The sequence below is a fragment of the Helicoverpa zea genome, chromosome 21, assembly GCF_022581195.2.
Source record: "Helicoverpa zea isolate HzStark_Cry1AcR chromosome 21, ilHelZeax1.1, whole genome shotgun sequence".
NCBI classification, from domain to species: Eukaryota; Metazoa; Arthropoda; class Insecta; order Lepidoptera; family Noctuidae; genus Helicoverpa; species Helicoverpa zea.
In genome coordinates, this window is record NC_061472.1 from 189321 (window position 1) to 212744 (window position 23424).

The following is a 23424-nucleotide window of genomic DNA, read 5'->3' on the forward strand; positions in this document are numbered from 1 at the left end:
AAAATACGTGTCCATTATTTTAGGGTTATCTAAAAGACGGACTAATTACTTTTTTTGATTCACCATACCTATTTCATAACATTCATTTCTATACATTCCAAGTGTAGTATTGCTCTTGAAGTTCCACATCAGGTGTTCCAGATCTTCAATGTTTATACGTCAATAGAGAGTCCTTATCAGATAGAACCACTTTTGCTAAAACTTCATATCTTCATATGCTATAGTCTAGCTGGGCCCCTGGAGTTCCACATCAGGTGTTTTAGATCTTCAATTTGTATAAGTCAATAGAAAGTGCTTATCAAATTGAACAACTTTTGCTAAAACGTCATACCTGTATATGGTACAGAGAAGCTGGGCTCTTGGGGTTCCACATCAGGTGTTCCAGATCTTAAAATTTATTATCTCAGCTGAAAATGCTCATCACATGAAACAATTTTTGCTATGGCACCATTTTTGTATCTCTTATAGTTTTGTTGGTCTGTTGGAGTTCTGCATCAGGTCTTCAAGTTTCGAAGATAAATTATAGCCTATATGTTGACCAGGTTTAATACTGATACAACAAAGAAAAAATCATTGAAATCCGTTCAGTAGTTCGGAAGATTAGCGTGTACAAACAAACAGACATACAGACATACAGACAAACAGACAGAATTTTTTTTTTGGATTTGTGCTCCATTACTCTTTCTAAACCCCGCCCAATTATTATTTTTTTAATATATTCAATGTACAGACACAGTTTTTTTACAGATTTATTATATGTATAGATTAGAACATTAGAACTAAGTATCTAATGCAATTACTTTATTGACTGCATTTGTTAAAAGTCATGGCCTCTACTCGCGAGTCTGTAGTAGGCTGTCGCTTTAACTGCGTACCTACGTGCCTATGTTTTGTAGGGATATCCAATGAGTACCAGCTAACTAAAGAATTACCTACTTGATTGACTTCGTGATTATTTTCCAAGACCTACTTACTTAGAGAATCTTTAGACTTCTAAAACTTATTGGAAATCGTTTGAATTATGATATTTACTTATGTAAGTTAAGTTACAAGAGCTTTACACCTACCATAGTTTCTCACGGTTAAACCTATCAGTTGTACCTGCCTACTTAGCAAAAAGTAAGTGCCTGGGTATTGGCATAATTATGTAAATACTGGGCGAGGGAGGCGATACGCGTTAGCTGCACCGAGTTAAGTGTAAATGATATTCGAAGCAGCTTTATGATCTCATTGCTTGCGGTGGGCGGTGACCCACTAGCGTACAGCCTCACTGGCAGTATGATGCGTGCCTTTGCCTGCCCTGTGCCTTACGACTTGCCTCACTCGCGGATATTTCGCGCGCATTTCATTTCAATTTAGAATGGCGTGTCGTTAGCAGTTACCATTGTTTTGTTTTGGTAATATTATTGTGCTGTGAGGATAATTTTGTGCCCAATAAATAATAGCTCATCGTGAGCAATAACTGTCAAGTGATTGTGTGAATATAGTGCTGATGGCAGTCGCGTGCTGTGTTGGATTCTGATGTGTGGACTGAGGAGTGCTGACGGGAGCTTCGTTAAACGTAAGTGTACATACAAAACATTTCATATAGAACTGCTCGACCTATGGATACAGTGAGCTCGTTTTGCGTGAATCGGATTGTCAATAATAATCAACAAAATGTAGGGTAGCTGTTTTTAACTAATATATCAAGACGACCAACACCTTAGTCTGCCCGTGACCATGGATGCTGTAAAGGATCCGAAACGTCGGGATTAAATAATATTAATATAACGCAATAAAATCCGTAAAAGTAGTTTTATTTAAATGTCTAATATTCGCGTAAGTGTCAGAAATCAATATTTCATAGAGAAATTAAATTAAGGAAGTAGTAAGATTTCTGCCTTATAAAACGATAGACAACGACAAGCCAAGGCTTGGCTTTTATTTTTGTTTGTTTTTGTCAACAAGCTATGCAGCTGCTATAACTCAAGACAGCATAGATACTTTTGTTGAAAATTGGATACAAATAGAAGATACTTAGGTAGATTTAGGTTCCTCTAGATTTGATAAGATGTATAACAACATATCTACGATAGAGATAGTAACCACCTACCGTACCTAGTAATCAAATATGTAAGCTTTTTATGGCTGTATTAGGAAATGACTTAGATAAGTGAAAATTAAGTACCTACGTATTTCGTATGCAAGTATGCTTATAAAAGCTAGTTTAAAGAACAAAGAATATACATAGGTATTTAAATAGGTAAATTGTAAGTATAGGTTAATAATAAATAAGTACAGATTTGTTTGAGTCCTCGTTTACCTGCTCCATGTTTAGACAACTACAGGGATTTACGTATCATACATGCGTTTGATCACTAATTATAACATTTTCCTTTTCTCTTTCGTACGCATCAACACGTTTACCGAGATTTTAGTTCATTACGTACTAACAAGTAAAATTAATACATTCAGTAATATGTAGGTACCTGCATATAACGCTTGACTCTTCCACCGACAATACCTAAGCATAGATCATAATTTCATGATGCGGGTGAAAACTTGGGGAAAATACAAATTACCAAAATGTAACACTTACTTATACTTATATTTCGATAACGACTTACGAAACGTAGGTCTTAATTAAGATAGTTTAAAATCATATGCAGAGACTTAAAGGATGTAAAGATGAACATCAAGCACCAATTGGGCACCAACCAGATTTCTACACACTTTATGCAACTTAGTTGTCACCACCAACGACAATACAATTTCTAGAATTCGATCTTAGAAAGTTGTTAAAACTTTGTCGTCTAAGAATATGCACACACATTACCATACCTCAGATAAGTGGCATACTTGTAGTTACTTGTGTAACGGCATAGTTTAATCCATGTTCACCTCCCACTGCAACACAATTACTGCTGCATTAGGCAGTAGCTCCTTGAGCTGCAGTCATCCCAACTGCAAGGTTATGCACTTCATTTGCATATCTTTACGCCGCCAGCTCTATTTAATATAAGTACTATAGGTAGTATCAATAACAGACTAGACAGTTCTTCGGTTTAAACAATAAATTCACCGACCATTAGCCGAGATTGATCAGATAGGTACTTATTAGCTAAACAATTATGATTGTGACTGTTGCTAGATCTAACCAGTAAAATGTTAGATAGCTACCATAATATGCAAAGTTATTACCTACATTTTAGCTGATTAAGGAACCGATTCTAGCTAAGCTAGTTCTAAGTAGGTATTTCGCGTCGAGTTCATACATAATTCCCCTGTCCCTCAGTCTCACTCCTTTATCTCGGTTTCTCATTAGTGGTCGGCGCCGCACTTCTTCCTCTTCCATACTTCTCTATCTGACGGCATCTCATTCAGCAGTGATATTCTTTTCAGCTAAAAAGTTTATCTGGTCGTCTTCATCCTATATAGATAACTATCTTCTGCCAGCGGTTTCACCCGCATCCCGTGGGAACCTCTGCACGAACCAGGATAAAAAGCCTATAGCCTTCCTCGATAAATGGGCTATCTAACACCGAAAGAATTGTTCAAATCGGACCAGTAGTTCCTGAGATTAGCGCGTTCAAACAAACAAACAAACAAACTCTTCAGCTTTATAATATTAGTATAGATAGCAATCCATGTTTATGCTCTACGCCTTGCTGACAACATGATCCTCATTCCTCCGCATCAGCATATTTTTTTTTCGTGATATGTGAAGAACCTACCTGAAGCATTAAAATATTTTCCTGTTACTAAATAGTATAAGCCTCCTCTTATACCATCCGTTTAATTAGCAACAAGAGCGATATATCAGAAGAATAGGCGAATATTTAAATCCAAAATAGGCGTTAGTTCCTAACTCGTAATAGTATGTCAATATTGTCAGGTGGTTGCGTAGCCTTTTGAAGAAATGTCATCAAAATATGCCATATTTATAGTTTTGCACGCGGCTCCGCCTGCGTGGGAGACAGCTATATAACTATAGCAAATTGGGCGAGTAACATCATCGATTTATCATATTGATGGATAGCCGTAAAACTCGTAAACCATAAATAGCGATTGTTTTGGTAAAAAAACTTTAACGCTACCATTTTGGATACTGTTGTTAGGCCTACAGCATTAACAGTCAGTCTATTCTCATCCTGCCTTATATTAATCTACTTCAATCTCTTTGGTGTGTAAGCCGAAGAGAGTCTCATTCTTGTTATGATTCAGCCTACCTGCCCAACTTTTACTTGCTTTACTTTTATCTCACGACAAACCGCATTCATAAACAACACTAATCTCATCTTGCGTTACTCCTTTCCTCCTCAAAACCATTTCACTCGAATTGATTATAATGATCAGCGTCGACTCTAAGGAACCGTAGGGATGTAGCGAGTGTCAGCCGGATCAGGACCGACGGACACACAACTCTCAATAGTCCGGTCGCCATTAAGATTGCCGAGATACCACTGCATAGTTAGATTTGCGTAAAATATTCATAGCTAAATCATGCATAGATGATGAACGAACCAGTACCTATACATATATTACTATTTTGTAACTGAATAACGAGCGCTAGGACTTGACAATTTAGTAACTTTTTAAGAGAAAAATTTCTATTTTAACTGAATACAACTTTTTTTTTAATACATCTAAGTATCTGTTATGCATACGAGAGGTAACTCAAAACTCTGGTATCGCTAGTTATACACATTTGATATTTCTACACGTGTCACAAAAGTGAATGTATGGTGTTAAATACTGCTGATAAATAGGGTGACATCCTTAGTTACTTAACAATAAGAATAGAAAATGTCGTGTCATGCACTTGCTATTCAGGCTATGTTCCCTTAACTAGCATGCAGCTACTAAAATTATAAAATTATTATACAGATTTACATCGGTCTATTATCTATTAATGATAACAGATGGTAATGCATGTACGTAAATGGAAAGCTGGGGAAAATCCATAGAATAATTAGGTGTAAGCGTGGGCGATGCGCAAGCGACTGTAATGAGACTGCCGCATGGATGTAAAGGGTAGTGGGTTCGAGTAATACATGTACAACGCGAGCTTAACATTAACGCAACAATGCAGTTGGAATTTCAGGTATTTTAATTAAATAATATTTGCGCAGTTATTGTCTGGCTGATGGAGAAAGTGAGTGCATTTTATTTATATTTTATTCATAATGCTCATCATAAAATAAAAGTTGCGATACAGACGAGCAAGCTAGAAGACTATAATTATTTTTTTGCTTAATAACGATGTATGTAAATGCAGAATATTTATTTTCTCTTCAATGCGCTTTTATTACGATTACTGGCAATTGTACTGTATGGTTACCTAATTCCGGCTCAAAGACAAACACTTAATGTTGCTCGCTCTCAATGATATTGACTCAGCTCTCGTACTGACAGTTACCAGACTTGTCGGTGTTACAAGACGTTAACCCGCCCGTCGCCCACTGGCGAGTTAATCAAGTGAATACGTTACCTATCGGTGTCACCCGTCAAGCAATATATAGTGCAGACAACAGCTCATTACTAAACATTAACACATTTTACTGAGTCGCATTATCAACTAATCAATCCGTCGTTGTTTTTGCTCAATATTATTTATACCGCGCCATATCTGTGCGCGATGTGATTCATAACACCGTGGGTGCTTCCCACGTGCGCTCCGCATAATTATTACAATAAACACAATAAAAACACACGTTTGGCTCGGTAATGTCGGTGCACACATTATGGCGAGGCACTTGATCTCCGCCTATAACTGCTGACAAATTGATTTTTTTAGTTGGACCAGTGTAATGATAGGGTCTGATTGTTTTACTGACGGACGCCTGGGCGAGGCGATAATTTATGTTCTTTTATATACCTATTCATTATCAAGATCTGACTCTATTATATTATCCGCTAAGTAGATCTTACTAAAGCTAACATGACCTCCGAGACTTGTCGCCGCTTTGCAAATAGTAACTCGATTGATACAAAGTTTTTCACAAGCATGCAAGATATAAACAATATTGTTTGATGTTGTTTAAAAATCGTATGAAAACTGCTATTTACTTACCAGGTTGAGTTGGCAATCTCTAACAAAACAAATCCTATTTCTCCAAGTGACGTCACTGTTGTGTAACCGATGTAAAGTATCGTGTAGTTGGGTCTGTACTACATAGGTTTATCTGCAGGCGATGTATTAGCATGGAAATGATTTCCTTTACTTAGTGGTTGAGTTGAGCGCATAATACGCGGCACTCGGCAGGCATGCGCCCACGCACCGCTGCAGAACACTTAACATTAGACACTAGTGACTGGCGTGACATCTGATATCTTGCAGTTGTTACATTTTGTTTCAATAATTTTAATGTCACAGAACAAGTACAGCTTTTCATTTCGAGCAGTTGGTGTCAGAATCTTATACATACGTAGCATAGCAATATACATATTTTTCAGTTATGATCTATAGAAGTAAAGGTTTCATTGCCATCTATGCTATCAAATGCTAGAAAATTACACCTTTAACTCACGTCATGACATTCAAGTACAGTACGATTTCATGATCTACATATTTACTTAAGTACTTAGTTGGACTTCTTTCCTTTGTATTTACTCGTTAGGTATTATAATAACACCGACGTTAAGATGCCTTTGTGTAATTCCCCCTAAAATATAGCGATTACAATAAGCAGTGTTTACAAGTCGGACGGTTTCAGATAATAATAGAATCCGAATTGAGTCACTGTTCCTATAACGCGAGAGATTGTTGATTTTCGAGCCTGCTTGTGAGAAGCGTTGGTTCAGTCAATATCTTATTATGTACTGAGTATACCACAGATTTGTATCTTTCCTAGACTCTGCGGTACCTACGCTAAAAACATTGTTAATTTTTAAATCTGTCTGTTATGCCAATCAAACCAGCGAAGTACAAATGATGATGATGATGACATAAAAAACTGATGATATTTGAAGATTCTTCATCTTCTACTTCCTCCTGACCGCCGGAGATGGCGCGTCAATGTTACCCATATAGTAGCGCAGTGATATCACTTTAGCACTCAGTGTTGCTCTTCACTGACAACTTCATTATACCTACGTGTATTACAAACTTCCATTCTAGTAGTTTTATTTGTAATGCGCGGGACTGTTTCTCATTAACTTCGAACAACCATTGTTCTTATTAACTTTGTACAACCATTATGTTATTAAATAGACACAAACTAAAGTTAAATTACAAACTTACAAGTTTATTTGAAGCCTATATTGCTAGCAGCGAGTTTCCATCAAGCTGGAAAAATATTGAAATATAAAATTCACCAGTGAGAGTCAGTCGCACTAATGAACAACACTCCGAAGATGGTGTCGATGTGAACAATAACCGAGGCGACAATGCCGCCCAAGTGCAGCAGCAGGGCTGTTCTAGCGGTGCACAACTTATTCCATTCATACTTACTAACTTTCATATCCCAAGTTGCATATTCTTCCTTTTGTAACTTCCTTGATCACTTGTTGAGAGTCGTGATGTTCCTAAGTAATTATTGTGTCCCATTTAAGTCTGCTCTAATAATGCGTCTTACGAGTTTACTTTCCTTTAACTTTAACAAGGTTGCCCAAAATCAGCTTTCAATAAAACACACGCCATCGAATCCACCATCGAAACAGGTAATTGAGTCTGAAGCGGAATGCTTTCATAAATATTCCATATTGGTTGACAATCGCGCCGCTTATTCGGAACAACGAAAGCGTCAAGATACAATATTCGGTAAATAACACAGCCCTATTCTGTGCTCGGTTTAAGTGCTTTAAGGAAATAACGACGAGGCCGCTGGGCCTTTTGGGGCAACAACTAAAATGTATTTATATTTATTGGTTCCTGGTTTTGGCCGGAGCTGCGTACGCGCAGGCCGGATCGCGCCAATATGGCGTTTTCATCGATCTGCGATGGCGATGGCGGGTTATTTAAATAAATTATAGCGTATTAAGACAAAGTCAGAATGTCTTTATGAAATCGTTGGAAAATTGGAGATGTTTGCCTCGATGCATTCGACTGCAAAGACAAATATTAATATTTATAATCAAACAATGCGTTCTGTAACACTAAATACGTCGTCGGTAGCATCGGTCCTTTGTTTCGGGAAAATAGTCCGCGCTTATTCATATTTCCCACATGAAAGACTGAACTTATTATGACAGGTCAGTGCGTAGGTACTTATAAGCATCTGTAGTCTGTACTTCGATTGTGTTTACGGGAATTTTGTTGTAATAATGACCATATTAGATGAAAAGGAATGAAATACATGAAAGCTGAAACCCTGGTAAGATGTCGTGTAAATAATGTTGGTAATAAATTCAGTCTGTCGCTGACCTTACTACAATTCTATTTAAATATGTTGAAACAGATGAAAGAATAGGAAATAACTCTTATTTTTAAATGGATGTCGCAGCGACATGATCATTGAGGTATTCGCTTCATAAAATATATGAAATGAGTGTATTTGGGGGTCTGCCAGATATTACTCGACAACAGCCCTTGAGCGCGCTGAGGAAGCTTACACAAACAAACAATACACAGGTACATACAATATGTAGGTACACTTAGCTACTTACCTACATATGGAAAAGTTTATATTACAAAAAGATCGAGTATAAACCTATTTGAAGCTGAGGAGTTGTTTGAGCTGTTAGCACCAGCTCTCTTAGGACTATTTGATCAAAAATTTTTGTCACATAGGTACTTAAGTTTTAGTTTTTTTGTAACTTGTAAGTTGTACTTTAGGGCGAAATCTTGCAACTCAATTTTGAAGCAGATATCCTTAACTGATTGAGCTGAAATGTATGAACAATATAGGTACTTAGACTTTGAATGACAGTGCATGATTAAAATAATTCAATCTCGACAGGCTATCATACAGTGTGTCAATTGTAAAATAATGTTGCATTTTTATAAAAGCCTACTTCTTTTACATAAAATTGTTAATTATCGTCATACGCAGCTCTTTCGTTATCTGCGTTCGGTCTTCTACGACAGTTAGCAAAGATGTTCGATATTTAACGGCAGCAGGTTAAAGGCACTCCTACAAGAAACAATAACTAACATCGCATATACTTAGCCGAGCCTACATTATACATTAGCCCACATATCGTTATAATACTACTAATAAGGCATACGTTTTTGCGCTAGTGTGGCGTGGCCCAGGGTTTTGGGCAACGCGTGCCCGCTAATGATGGAGGGGCTACGTCGCAAGTCCATCACGTAGGAAGCCATCAGCCGTCACTGGTATCTGGTAATCTGATAGCAGCCGCTTTTGGGTAAATATGGCTCTACGATATTTGGATGTTTTACCTCATCATGTCAGTTTGTTGACGTTTTGATGTTCTGTCTGTCACCTACGCGAGCACTGTAACCTACACCAGAGCAGTTTTGTTATTGGTGGAGGTCGTGGAGGATAAGTCTGAGTGAATGACGCTTTATTAATTAATAATCTCAATTCATAGTGAGGAAACACCAGAACCTTAATACATGGAATACATATAAGGACCTTTCATAATACAAAAGGTTAAAAAACTGAAAACTTTCAGTAGGGAATTTCCCCTGAATCATGATGTGCGAATTACACAAATAATTGTTACGGTTGTGTGCGTGGGCGGACACTAGTGCGTCTGTGTGCGTTTGCGGTGGGAAACAATACCGCACTCAAATTTTCCCGCGTGGGAGTCAGATATTTTTATGTCTAGGAGATTCGCCGAATTGCAGAGAATAAATGACAGGCTAGGTGGTAAATAAATAACACTGAAGTAAAAGTAGAATCTCATAATTATAGGTGTGTAAAATAGTGTATGGTTATGATGAAATGAATTTTATAAGGAAACTGTTATGGTAGTTTGACTACTCTATTTAATTTTGCAGATATTTAAGCTTTACCTACATATAATAAATTATGTATTTTAAAGATGGGTAAACCGTCGAAGAGTCATAGGTTGTCTACGTCATCTCAATGCAACTCAAAATCATTATATTCAAACAAAACTCAGCACTTTTCGAACGTCAAAACAAAAGACGCAGTTTGTAGATTTTTAAAAGCTTTTGTAGCTTTCATTTATCTTTTCATAAAATTGCCATTCAGACCGTATGTCATACATATAGGCCTTTCCGATTAATTAAATCACAATGAAACCTTTGACAAGAACCAGTAAATCATAATAGAAAACAATAGAATTGAGCCGGCCAATAATATCAATTAATTGTATGTCGATCATCATCAGTCAGAGAGGTCGCACATTTGTCACGCTGGGTTCGGGGACCGATGGGCCCGCGTGGGCGCCACTCGCCGATCAATAACCAACATCGCTATAATTGGCGACATTCAATGAAGTATTGTTAAATTGTAGTGACGGACTTCATGTGGGATGCAAGTGCCATTTTTTTCGCAATTGAGATATTATTCACCAATCATCCTAATTCTATGACAAGCTCGAGTACAAGAGCACCGATCATTCCAACAGATAGGTATTTGGCGCCGTCATCTTAAAATAGGAATAGAATAAGTGAAAATAGTTTCGAATGTGAGTTACGAGTAAGCAGTGAGATGCCAAAATAACTGGCTCGTGACTAAATATATTGCCGTGTTATAATAACATTTTGCAGTAATGGAGGCTCAGAAGCAATGTTTGTCTCAACACGTTTATTATTGTCGCGTTAGATATCAGTCGCAGTGCAAATGTCGCGCTTGTCGGATGCACCGGCGCGATCTCGCAGCATTTGATTACACATTATGATATTACAAAAGCTATTTGTGCTTAGGTGGCTGTGCGCGGTGAGACACGCGGGGGTGTGCGCCCGCGCCGGCACGCCTGCTGCACCCGCGCAGTGAAAGGCCTACACTCGCTATTACGTATCTATTTACAATTTTTATAGCGCAATAACGATGCAATGAGATTTATCTCAACGAGATTATTTTTGCAAGGAATACGATTTGTTTGTTTCTAGTGAACATTTTACGGCCTTCTTTATGGCTCTTACGATTGAAATGTTTGTAATATAATGAATTTATTGGTGAGTTGCTCAATATTACAGTACCTACTCGAACTTATATTGATATCGATTGCACATTAATCTTCACTCGTATAACGAGTCAATTACTAGCGATAGATCAAACTGTCAGCTCGCTGAGATCCTGCAGTATGAATTTCCTCATAAAAGGCTGCAATTATTTATTATTCATGACAGCTCATTAATATGTATGCGCTTAATTAAAATAATTGACACCTAAATGCGAGAGTGGCTCCTAGTGGCGGAATTGGGTCAGTTAGCGAACTGTGGGCGACAGCCGCCTGCGACCACCGGCCACCATTATAACATTCGTTTGTTAATATCCAGGGCCCCGATTCTCCTAAGTTAATAATGTCAAAATCGAATAGAAATCGAATCGCAATATGATCGTAATAGCAGTTTTAACCATATCGGGCATTCTGCTACTAATAAAAGACCAATCGTATTCGATTGACATTTGATTGGTGTGCGATTGGTCTGCTATTTTGATGATTTTGGTCTATACGGTAGTTTGCTGTACAATCATTTTGCAATCGTAAATCATTTGCAGACAAAATGATTCATTATTGAATGACAGAAAAGGATAAAAACGTTTATTTCAATGAAAAAATAGCGGAATGCCACATACGCTTCAATCGTAATCGAGTCGGGATTGGGTCTCAGTCGAATCGAGTCGAACGTCAATCGAATGGCGCTTAAGTAAAATTAGGAGAATCGGGCCCCAGATAAGTTGATCTTAGTCTTAAGCGATAACGCGAGACGTGAGGACGTTAGTTTGTCGTCCCGACCCCCAGATCACTGACGCTTCAGGATGCTCAGCGTGTCGACGTACGGTGTTCAAATTTATTTTTATAAATATTTACAATAATCTTACAAACCCATCGTTATCATCATCCTCCTGCCCTCATCCCACAAGCACCTACCTAACATAACAATTATGAAAACTATGTGAGTAAAAAGCCATCACTCAAAAATATGTGAAATCAAGTAATTTCGCCAGCTAACTTATTAAAAAATGTTGCTTTCCAGTTCCCCTTGTGAGCTATTGACCCGTACGACTGCTGTTCAGACGACCAAGATGAAAAAACGAACGAACGAAGAGAAAAAACGAACATGACATAGGGTATTTTATGAGAAAATGGACTTTTCAATAATTTCTCTATCCAAAATAAATTGTTCTCTGACGTTGTAGCAATGCGCATACGAACTAAACCAAATATTTTATCGACATAAAACAGTCGGAATAACGTGTAAATGAGCAAATGCTAGAATCGGTTTTTCTCACGATTAAAATAATATTTATGTTATATTTCGGCGGAATGTTCGGATTGAACACCGACTGGCGAGCAGCTTGAAGTGATGCCAATCATGGCTCCTCGCTTCCGCTCTTCCAATAAAAACAGTACGTTTCGATTTAAAATAAACATTTACTCCATACTTCTGAAATGCTTACATAATTTATGGTCGTAACTCGTACCACAATCGGTCTGTACCATCGCTGAACTAAAATTATTTTTCAACAAAGATCGATTACTTTGTGTAATTGAGATAACTAATAAAGAGCACAAATTATGTAAACCCGAAGTAAAAGTAATTACTCCAAAAGTTTTTGTTACTACCGATCGTGACAGCCGAAATTCTCCGCCACGCCAAATAATTTTTGTACAAATTGTGCAGCTGACGCGCTCTCACGTACTCATGAAAAATACTGAAACGTTGTGTTGTTTTCTCATTATTTTATTAACAATAGCCATTGTAATTATTTCCTTGTGTGACTTCTTCGAATACGGTATGTTTCTTGGTCAATCAATTAAATTCGTGTCACATACCTACATTTTTACAAAACGCCGAAAATGTGTTTTTGTTCAAATGCTGAAACCAAATGAGATGCTCGAAATATTTCACAATACCGACGACTAGAGGCTGAATAGTTTCATGATTGTGGCAGTTAAATGATAATTCGGTCGTATTGATAAACAAACCACATCACTCGTACTCTCGAATTGCGAAAAACTGAGTAATGTGTACGCGTGCGCATCCGACGTATGATACAGATTTATTGGAATTGAGGTTGAGGAGATGAAAATAACGAATGTGTGCTAATCACCTCATTTTACATCTGCAATTCAGTCCAACCTAATACATAAACAAGTACAGGCTAGCATCCAGAATGTCTATATCGCGAAGCTGTCTGGAGCGGGCTGAGTCATGCGCGCGCGCCGGTCGGGGTGACGTCCCTGTAAGAGAATACCATATATGGCAGGCAGTCGCCGGCAGGTAATGCATCCCCGATCAGTGAGCGATTATAACGCAACGGAAGCGGCTGAAATTAGCAGCGCGCGCGCATCGGGCGGACGGGGCCGCTGCCAGCCGGGCCGCGCCGAAACTAAATACCCAAAAGCGTTTGTGATCGCGCGAGCGGTTGCCAAATATGGCACGAATCTCGGGTTTCGCGAGGCGCGCGCGCCGCCGAGCTGGCACAACACCAGCCACTGCAAAAACGCTCTCTGTTCCCGTCTAAAAACACGTAAAAAACGTTTTTATTTCTGTAGCGAGCGGCCTCTAAATTTAGGCCGTATGGAAACCGAAAGTAATACGAGCGATTTTGGTTGGGGCCGCGTTGTCTGTATTTAGATTAGAGCGGCGCGGGCGCAGCTCGGCGCAGTGCGCGACTCGCGACTCGGGAGCCGCGCGACTCGCGACCTCCGCCGCCCGCGCGTACACGCCGGACATGCGCGCGCGCACGCGTTATCAATTAACTGTTTTGTGATATTAGTGCACAATATAAAGGATTTGGATGTCACAAATGTTGCCCGAGGGCGGAGGTAAATACCTGTGCTTTTATCTTACAAGTCTTCATTCAAGGAAATAAAGGTATTAAAGTGTTTATTGTTGAATGCTGAAAGAAAATAAAATAATCGTCTTTCTTAAATAAACCCACTAGTGTATTTATCATTATATTTTCTAAACATAAATGTGTTTGAAAAAATATTGCAACTGCAACTGAAAATTAAAATGACTGTCAGTAAATTAAATCGGATATTGAACATTACGTTGCGCTGTAAAATCATAAATACGAGTAGTCAAACTAATTATGATGTTGATGTTCTCAATAAACACTTTAGTTGTTATCAGTTAATTAGAAGTGCGTTGTGTTAGTTAAAGTAACCCGGTGGCTTCGTTATTTCTCTGTGCGTGTTATCGCGACGGTGACGATACGCGCCTAGTCTATTGATTCCGAACCTTATCAGTTATCACTCTCTGTTAACTCAGTAAATAGTTAGTTATAACCGTGCAACTAACACTTATTTATTGTAATTAATTAATTCATTTTTATTTATTCTAAAGCGTTAAATGAGTGTTGAAAAAGTTAAAGCCGTTTCGTATTGTAGACTTCTGTTTAAGCTACATATTATTAAGTGAAAATAATTTGGTTAACCCTAACCATTTTAATTCATCTTAAATGTTCGTTTTAATCTACGTATGTAGTTTAGATGCTCTTTACCTACCTCTGTTATCTTCATACCTACCTTTTCCATACAATTAGGATAATATCTATGTTATGTTATAGAACTTATAGATAATCTAGGAAATATCTAATCAAAGAGGAAATAGTACGCAGGAACTTGATTATACAATTAACTTAAAATAACTATCATATGATGTCTCTGAGGTGATAGATAAGTGATTAAATCCCAGTGTTAGGTGGTACATAGCTGTCGATTTCCGTCATAGGAAGGTGAGCAATTAAAGCAGATTGTCATTTGTTACCAATGTGTTAAGTAAATGCCAACCTTACTAGACTCATGTGAATGTATTCTATGAAAGAAAGTAGGGTGTCAATTTTATCACTTATGTCATGGAGTCAGATCTTTCTCTTCTCCTTGGTCCGCTGATTGCTTCATTATAGTATCTGTGTCATGTGTGCGCAGCCAATCACTCTGTGTGCGGTGTCACTTACCGCAGGAAGCTCCCTGTGCGCTAGTCCTAATAGGGCAAGTGTCAAATAGTGGTGCGTCTGCGCATCTCGCGCACCGTTGTGTCAACAGCGCCGAGGTGCTTTCTGTTATCACTCCGGTTTCGGAGATGTCGAGGTGATCGCATTGTTTGTCAGATTGCGATACCTCTCAGGGTTAACTGTAATGAAAACTTCAAACTGAAAGGTACAGTTCATTTGTCTGTTTTTCAGTAGGCGTTGTTTCAATAATATCTCTCACAACGAATATATGTAGCTGAATAACCGTTGCTAAGGTTACAGTTAATAATATTTATGGAATTAATATATGTAATTATAGAGTCAATATCTAATAAAGACCCTTGTTATGGACTACACCTAATCGTTTCCACATAAATTATTAACGGGAACAAATATAATGACCACCATAAAATGCTTTGATACCCTCAGTTTTGTAACCAAAAATATCTACTGAACACCAGAAAAATAAAGTCTAAAAATGTAATAGTACCAGCTATTTTAGTCACGACTTCACTTTAAATTGTATTCGACCACCAAATTTAGTAAATGATCACCAACTCTTGACGACCAAATTAATGTATTATTTTTGCCTAAATAAGTCACTGTGATTGCCATAAAATGTAGGCTTATTACCAAATAAAGTATTATGATGCCATATTAAGTTATGTGTTCGGCTTGCAATGCATGCCTAAGAATGCAGACCTAAGAAAAGATGGATGGAATGTCTGAAAGATGATGTGAATAGGAAGGGAGTGAGTGTCAGTATGACGAGTGACAGGGGAAAATGGAAGAAAATGACAAATTGCGCCGACCCCAAGTAAAATTGGGAACAAGGCAGGAGAAAGAAGAAGAAGAATGTGTTTCTCAATACACTCCCTCGAAAACACACTCTTATCGCACTGTTTAGAGGCATGCAATAGACAATTTTCCACCTTTGTGCAGGAAAAGGGTCCCCTTAATGTTATTACATTTATTGTATCAGGCCGAACTGATTTTTTTGGAGTCAGTTTACTTAAACAGGATAGCAAGATATAAAAACTTTGATTATCATTTTACATTAAAACGCTGGTATAATTTTGATGATCATTTACTACTTTTGGGATAACAACGATTTATTTGGACTCATTTTGTTTAAATAGGATAGCAGAATTTAAAAACTTTGGCTATAATTTTACTTTAAAATGGTGGTTTAATTTTGGTGATCATTTACTATTTTTGTCTGCTATTTGTTACTATATCTGGTGATCAGTTAAACATAAGCCATTATTAACACACCAAAAATGTGCGGCGTGGTCCGTTCAGGTCTTTTTATGATCCTTCCTCTAAACTTCTCTTTAATCATCGAATGCTTAATGCATCAACATATCCTTTTGTAGTGGATTTAATTCATTTAAGATCATGCCATTCTTAACAGCTAAACTCCTAAAAATCTCAAAAGGCATTTTCTCATTTTCCGACTACACACATCTACGAGCAGTAGATATTCCGATATGCAATAGACATTATTTACATCCGTGCATGACAACATAGCCTATCTCCAATAAAATGCGCCTAAAAGCTTAATCGTCTAAACTGCTAAGATAGCCAATAGTGTTAGCTGACCATAAACTGTCGGATGTCGGATAGTTAATATTATGTAAAGCTACACGAGCATATCGTTTGTTTTGGTCAACGGTTCGCAATTCGTTTCCAAAACGGTCATAAATAAGTTCGCGTTGGTCCGGAGCGCTCCTACGCGCGCCGATATGTGAATACGCCCGCGGCTCCGCCTGCCCTACATGGCAGCTATTAGCATTCCCTTTATGCCGATCTCAAATTAATAGCTAGTTGTTAAACCGACTTCACTCAAATTTTGGAAAGCGAAAATATAAAAACTCCAAGTTTGTAGTTATTTATTTATGTCCTTAAAATGTAGGTACTGCAGGCTTGTAATTGGTGATGTAATTGATTCTTTGTAAACGTTTTGTACTTAGCAGCTGTTTGTCACATTGTTGTGTGTAGAATGTTTTTTCAGAATTTCATGATTCAGTGTACTCATCACAAGTCTCACAAGTCATCGGTCCCAAGTTCAGCGACCAATACGCGGTACAATGTACGTAGTAGGTATGATAGTACGAGCATCGCTAGCCTGTGAAAGTGCGACAAAAACAAAACAAAACATAAATCAAGTCAATCGAAAAAATGAAAAGGGACAGCAGACATGATAATGAACTGTTGGCAGTCCACCACGCTAGCGCCGGGGCTCATTCACGAGGAGCCAGGTGGCGCCATACGACACTCGCCTGGAATTGTTTAAAGAAAAACTTTGAGCCACCTGTTACAGCAATGCCAAGAACCTGTAATCACAAGTAAATGAACTGTTAAGAAGAAGTGCGTGCGCGCACATGGCACAGTTGACTAGCGCGTGTGACGTAGCCTGGCCGCGCGCCAGGGCCCGCGTGACGTCACACGCGCAGTAAACACCCGCGCCGAATGTAGGTGACGATGACTCAGGGAGACAAGGCGCGATACGCTTTACACTGGCCAATTGGGAAATTCATTTGATGTTACTGTAACTAAATAATAACCAATTACAAATGAACCTTACCTTTTGCAGAAGTGACTAATAAATGCGACTTATTGTAAAATTAGACCAAATTAAAAATCACTCATAAGGAATTTTACTAGAAATGAAATGAAATGAAATGAAATGAAATTTATTTATTTGCTAGAATATAGGTACATTATGATGGTAAATATAATGACAAAAAATGGTTTCACTATATTCGACTTATAAATTAGTCATGCAAATATTTAAGTTTTCCTATAATCTAATAGCTAAATTTCTATTATAATTCTATTTCTCCTCTAGGTATTCTTTAACTGTATAAAAACATTTGTCAATAAGCCAATTTCTGAGGGACTTCTTAAATTTACTCATAGGTAGTTCTTTAATGCGAGATGGTAGCTTATTGTATATTCGAATGCACATTGGGTAACAATTTCTACGGTACAATTCGGATCTCATAAATGGTAAATTTAATTTATTTGGGAATCTACAGTTAAATGTGCATTCATCACCAAGTTTCTTAAACATAATATCTTCATATGATTTAGTAAATTTACAAACTTCCTCTATATAAATGCAAGCAAGTGTTAGGATTTTTAGCTTTTTGAAAAGCGGTTTGCATGATGTCAAATTATCCACATTACAAATTGCTCGAATACATCGTTTTTGTGAGATAAAAACTCTGCCAACATGCACCGAGTTTCCCCATATTAAGATGCCATATCTTAATACTGATGCGACATATGCATGGTAGGCTTGCATAGTCGCCTGTTTTGTGGAAACATTACCTAATCGCCACAAAGCGTAAGCAAATCTGTCGATTTTTCCGCACACTTTTTCTACATGACCGCTCCACGAACATCGTTCATCGAGCACTATTCCTAGGAAGGTGGTTTTGTCCGTTTTTTTTAGTGGTTTTTCATTTAATTTTAAGTTTAGGCTCGTTCCAGTTGCATCTTTGTTGTAAAATTGTATGTAATTTGTTTTGTCTACATTAGGTTTTAAATTATTATTTTCCATCCATTTCGCTATTTCATTTATTGTAGTGTTAATTTCATGCTCATAATTATTATCAAATTTAGGTATAGTTACCGATACATCGTCAGCAAAAAGTGTGCAGGTATAGTCGGTTACATCTGGGAGATCATTTATATAAATAAGAAAAAGTAATGGTCCCAAAATGCTACCCTGCGGAACCCCGAATTTATTTTCAATTTGCGTGCTTTGGCAGGTAGACCAATTTAGATCGTGGCCCTTACTTTCTATTTCAACAAATTGTGATCTATTTGTGAGATAGCTTTTAATCCAATTGTAAGCGTTACCACGTAAGCCATATTTATCACATTTTTTTAGTAGTAGGTCATGTGATACGAAGTCAAAAGCTTTTGACATATCAAAGAATACTACGGTGGTTGGTATTTTGTCATCTATATGTTTTATAACTTTGCTGATTAATGAGAATGCGGCAAGGGTAGTAGATTTACCTTTTTGGAAGCCATTCTGTTCCTTTTTTAGTATTTGAAATTTATTTATGAATTGTAGTATTCTTGAGTGCATAACTTTCTCATAAACTTTGGAGATAATAGGAATCAAAGCGACTGGTCTATAGTTAGAGGCATTCCTTTTATCACCCTTCTTATATATTGGCTTGATTACGGATATTTTTAATCCGTCTGGAAATACACCAGCTGATATCGATTGATTTATCAAATGAGTTAGTATCGGGGTTATTATTGGGGCAACTAATTTAATGATCTGTGTGTTTATCTGGTCATATCCGGTTGCGTTACTATCATTGAGTGATTTAATTATTCGAAGAATTTCATAACTAGTGGCGGGCCGTAAAAATATACTTGAGTCAGTTTGATTAATTTTGTAATTGTTTATTTTACTATCAAACTCCTTATTAGTTAATTTAATGAAATAGTTGTTAAAATGGTTCGCTATTTCCATAGGTTTATTTATAGTTGTTCCATCTACTTCTAATTCCTGAATATGTGTGTTATAAGTCTTTTCATTATTTGTATTATACCTGATTAAGTTCCACGTTGCTTTGCATTTATTTTTAGCCATGTCTATATATTTAGTATTACTTAGTCTTTGCGCTTTTTGTATGCATTTTCTCATCAAATAATTATATTTAGTATATTTGTATCTATTTTCTTTATTAGGCATACGATAGTATTGGATGCGAAGGAGTCTTTTAGTTCTAGCCGATTTCTTTATCCCTTTGCTGATCCATTTCATGTTATTTTTAGTTACATCTATTTTTATTGTAATTTTAGGAAAGCAAAGGTGGTAAAATAACATAAGATTTTTATGAAAGTTATCAAACGCTGTATTCACATCTCGTTCATTATATACTTCAGACCAATTTAAATTAGATAGATAATAATAGAATTTTTGTTTATTTTCGGAGTTAAAGTCTAGTTTCGTAATTTTTCGGAATCGATCTGGTGTGATTTTTGTCTCAATCGGCACTGACATTAACTGGGCCGTTTCATGATCTGATAGTCCTAATGGAATGACTTCACAAGACGATTCTTTTATATTGCTAATAATTTGATCCAGACATGCGTGTCTCCTAGTAGGTTGTTGTATGTGTAACTGTAGACCAAAATTTAATGCTATTCTATTCAATTCAGATACGCTGTCGTGTTTCCCATCCTTCCTATTACATAGTATATTAATATTTAAGTCACCTAGTAATACTATTTTTTTGTTAAATTTATTACGAAGTTTGCACAACATCGTTTCTAATGTTTTTAGAAAAGTAAACGGGTTTGAGTTTGGCGTCCGGTACAGGACAATTATTAAAATGTCGTATTGTGGCAGTTCAATGCCACAACACTCAAAAACTTGTTCCTTAGCGAATTGTTTTACTTTTTCTATCACTTTATATTCAACAAAGTTCTGGCAAAATACACAAACACCTCCTCTCTTTTTATTTTTCCTAGAGAACCAATCAGCTAATTTGTATCCCCTTAAGTTAACATTGCTCTCATCGCCAGCTTTAATAAAAGTCTCTGTTAGACATAAAATATTTATGTTTTTATTTTTGTCTTTAAATGAGTCAATTGTTATTTCCAGATGTTCTTTCTTACTTCTAAACCCCGCTATATTCTGGTGAAGAATGTTTAGAGCACTATCATTTTGTTTTTTCTGTCTATCATTTATATTACTAAAATCATCCGAGTGTGTTTTATTGGGTTCCTTATTTTTATCCACTGCATTATTTTTTATGTTATCAATATCATAATCTGTTATACTTTTATCGACGTTTTTAAAAGGATCTAGGTTATTATTTTTAACATTATCAGTAACGAAAAAAATTTATCCTGTTTCTTTTTACACTATTGTTTTGTTTAATTTTAACTGAATTATATGTTCTTAATGAATTTTTATAATGATTAACTGATATTTCTTTGTTCGAATCACATAACCACTTGGTGCATCTTGCCTGAGCCATACCTTGGTTAAAGAGTAAATACTTATTATTATAATCAATTGAATCAATTAGCAAGTTTAGTTTATGACATGTGTTGCTATCAGATTCTAAAAAATAACAATTCTGATGGTTTTTACAAATTAACTCTAGATACTTATTTAACATGTTCTCATTAAGATGTTTATTAGACACAATACTTAATACTATAATAGGACATTTGTTGTTTACTTTTATAAAATTACACAGTTCACTGGAAATCATAAGAGGGTTATTGTCATTCTCACCTATACAAATAATAATTTTGTCCGTTTGTCTACATCTGAGATCGTAATTATTACCTATCAGCTGGGTTGCTGTCGCATTGCTCTTTGTTATCCCAGATACCATATACTTCTCGAACTTAGAATTAGTTCTCATGTCATTCAATCGAGTTGCCATGTTTACAATCTGCTGGGTTCCAAGTATATGTATTTTATTTTCTTGACATCTCGTTTGTTCTGTTCTATTAGCTATCTTTATACTATTTCGTTTATCTGAGCTGTTATTTTTCTTCTCAGCATTTATTGCTTTATCATTAGTAATCTCAGAGCGATCGCGGTCTACCACAGTTTTGACACAATTTATTTCATTAGGGTTTTTTTGCATATCCACCGTGTTTTGTACTACATTTTCAGTAAAATGTTCATTTGTTTTATGTTCAAAATTCTCCTTCCTTACATTAAAGGTGTTTTTAGTCATCAAGTCATTAATTTTATTTCCTTGTTCTTCTACTATTTTTCTCAGACAATTCTTTTCTATTTTTAGACTCTCTATTTGTTTCTCGGCATTTTCAAGTTTCTCTTTCAATTCTTTGATATTATCCTTAAGTAATTTTATTTCTGGATAATTCCACGGCGCCGTTGATAGATCAGGAAGACTTCTCTGTAGAATGTTAGATTCCGTTGAAATGAATGAGTTGTCATCAATACTGTCAAGTGAAGCATTTAGAGCCGTGTTTCCTCTTCTGATCGTGATGTTTTCATAACTGCGATCCATTTTAATGTTTTATTTAATTTACTTTTTTCCACTTTGTTATAATTCGACTTCGATAAATTCAATTAATTTTACCAAATCAAGTATAATTTTTAATGTGGTATCCCTGTTGTTCGTACTACGCTCCCCGTTACTGGCGTAAAAATATGTACCCAAAGTTTCAACTTGTTCAATTATTTATGTTCGCCCGTGTCTCGTAGTTCCATAAAAAAATGCTCAGGAAATCAGCACATTTTTATTACTCAAAATGTTTGAAGAAAACTTGTCTTAAAAAATACATGCAATCATAAAAAGCCAAAAAAAAAAGTAAGCAAAAGTTGCATGCGTTAGGCAGATTCGAACCAGCAGCCACAATCATCGACTGAGCGCCTCCTTCAACGCGCCGCTCAGACATTAACAATGTGTGCGAATTATCGGTAGAGGTTGTAGCCGTAAAGATCGTTGAAGTTTTGAAGCGTCGTTTGATAATTCGAATTTGAATTAACTTGCAGAAAGCGTATTTTTTTTTGTGTATCACTTATAAATGTCTATTTACTTACAGTTATTTGTTCACTGGCTTCAATTATATTCAGTTTCACTTTAATTTTATCGAATATTGCTGGATTTTGTTTTTATTTGTGTTAAAAGTTTGTTTAGAACTGAATCACTTCACTGTATGATGCTTTCGATAAAAAAAGTAACTTTCACATGCCACTTTTGTCTGCAAACACTGTCACTGTATATTTGAACATTTTCGATCTTATTTATGTGATTTACTACTTGTTTTACAGGGTTTTACTATTTTTAATGAATTTTTTTTACGGAGCTTATGTTTACTTGGCGAATAGTTTCTAAGAATAATAATAATAAGATAATAAGAATAATAATAATAATAAGATATTATCAGATTAGCAACGCAACGCTTGATTAAAGGTTATCCTCGCGAAACTTAAAATTTTCATAAAAGGAAGGATTATTGTAGGTAAATTAAGTTTTTTTAAGTAGGTACTTGGAAATTACTTATAAAAACATTTTATTTGTCCGATTCTGCGGTGTTTGCGGTTAATAAGAACCGCAACGTGTAGGACTGTAGGTGACTATTTCGGCTATCTATCAAACTCTTGTGGCCTGCTGTCGTTTTCGCGATGACTGAGCTGTTGAGGAAACTCATTGGCTATGAGTAATTATTATATTAGTGCCTTGTTAATATTCTCCTCCATATTTCCGTTCTCATCACTTCTATATTTGTTTCATTCATTGTGGCTTTCGTACTGACTCCTGTATTTTAAACTAGACTCTATTCATGGTCAAGTCTTTTGAGATATCGCCAATCTAACGTGGGATTACCAGTCATTTATTTAAGTAAAGAGTAGGTACCTAATGAGTAAGGTCATGATTTTATTGAAATC

General features: G+C 36.4%; 1 protein-coding gene across 2 annotated transcripts in view; it reads left to right on the top strand.

Annotated features, from left to right (window-relative positions):
- The first annotated feature begins 1419 nt into the window (after positions 1 to 1419).
- Positions 1420 to 23424, top strand: part of LOC124640609 — a 33469-nt gene continuing 11464 nt past the window's right edge. The window contains exon 1 of one of the 2 annotated variants that reach the window (XM_047178448.1): positions 1420 to 1561. In XM_047178448.1, the coding sequence (XP_047034404.1) occupies positions 1522 to 1561 (40 nt within the window). In that variant the 5' untranslated portion in view covers positions 1420 to 1521. Of the gene's footprint in view, positions 1562 to 13378; positions 13858 to 23424 lie in introns of those variants that run through there. The other variant, XM_047178449.1, reaches the window with a different exon arrangement.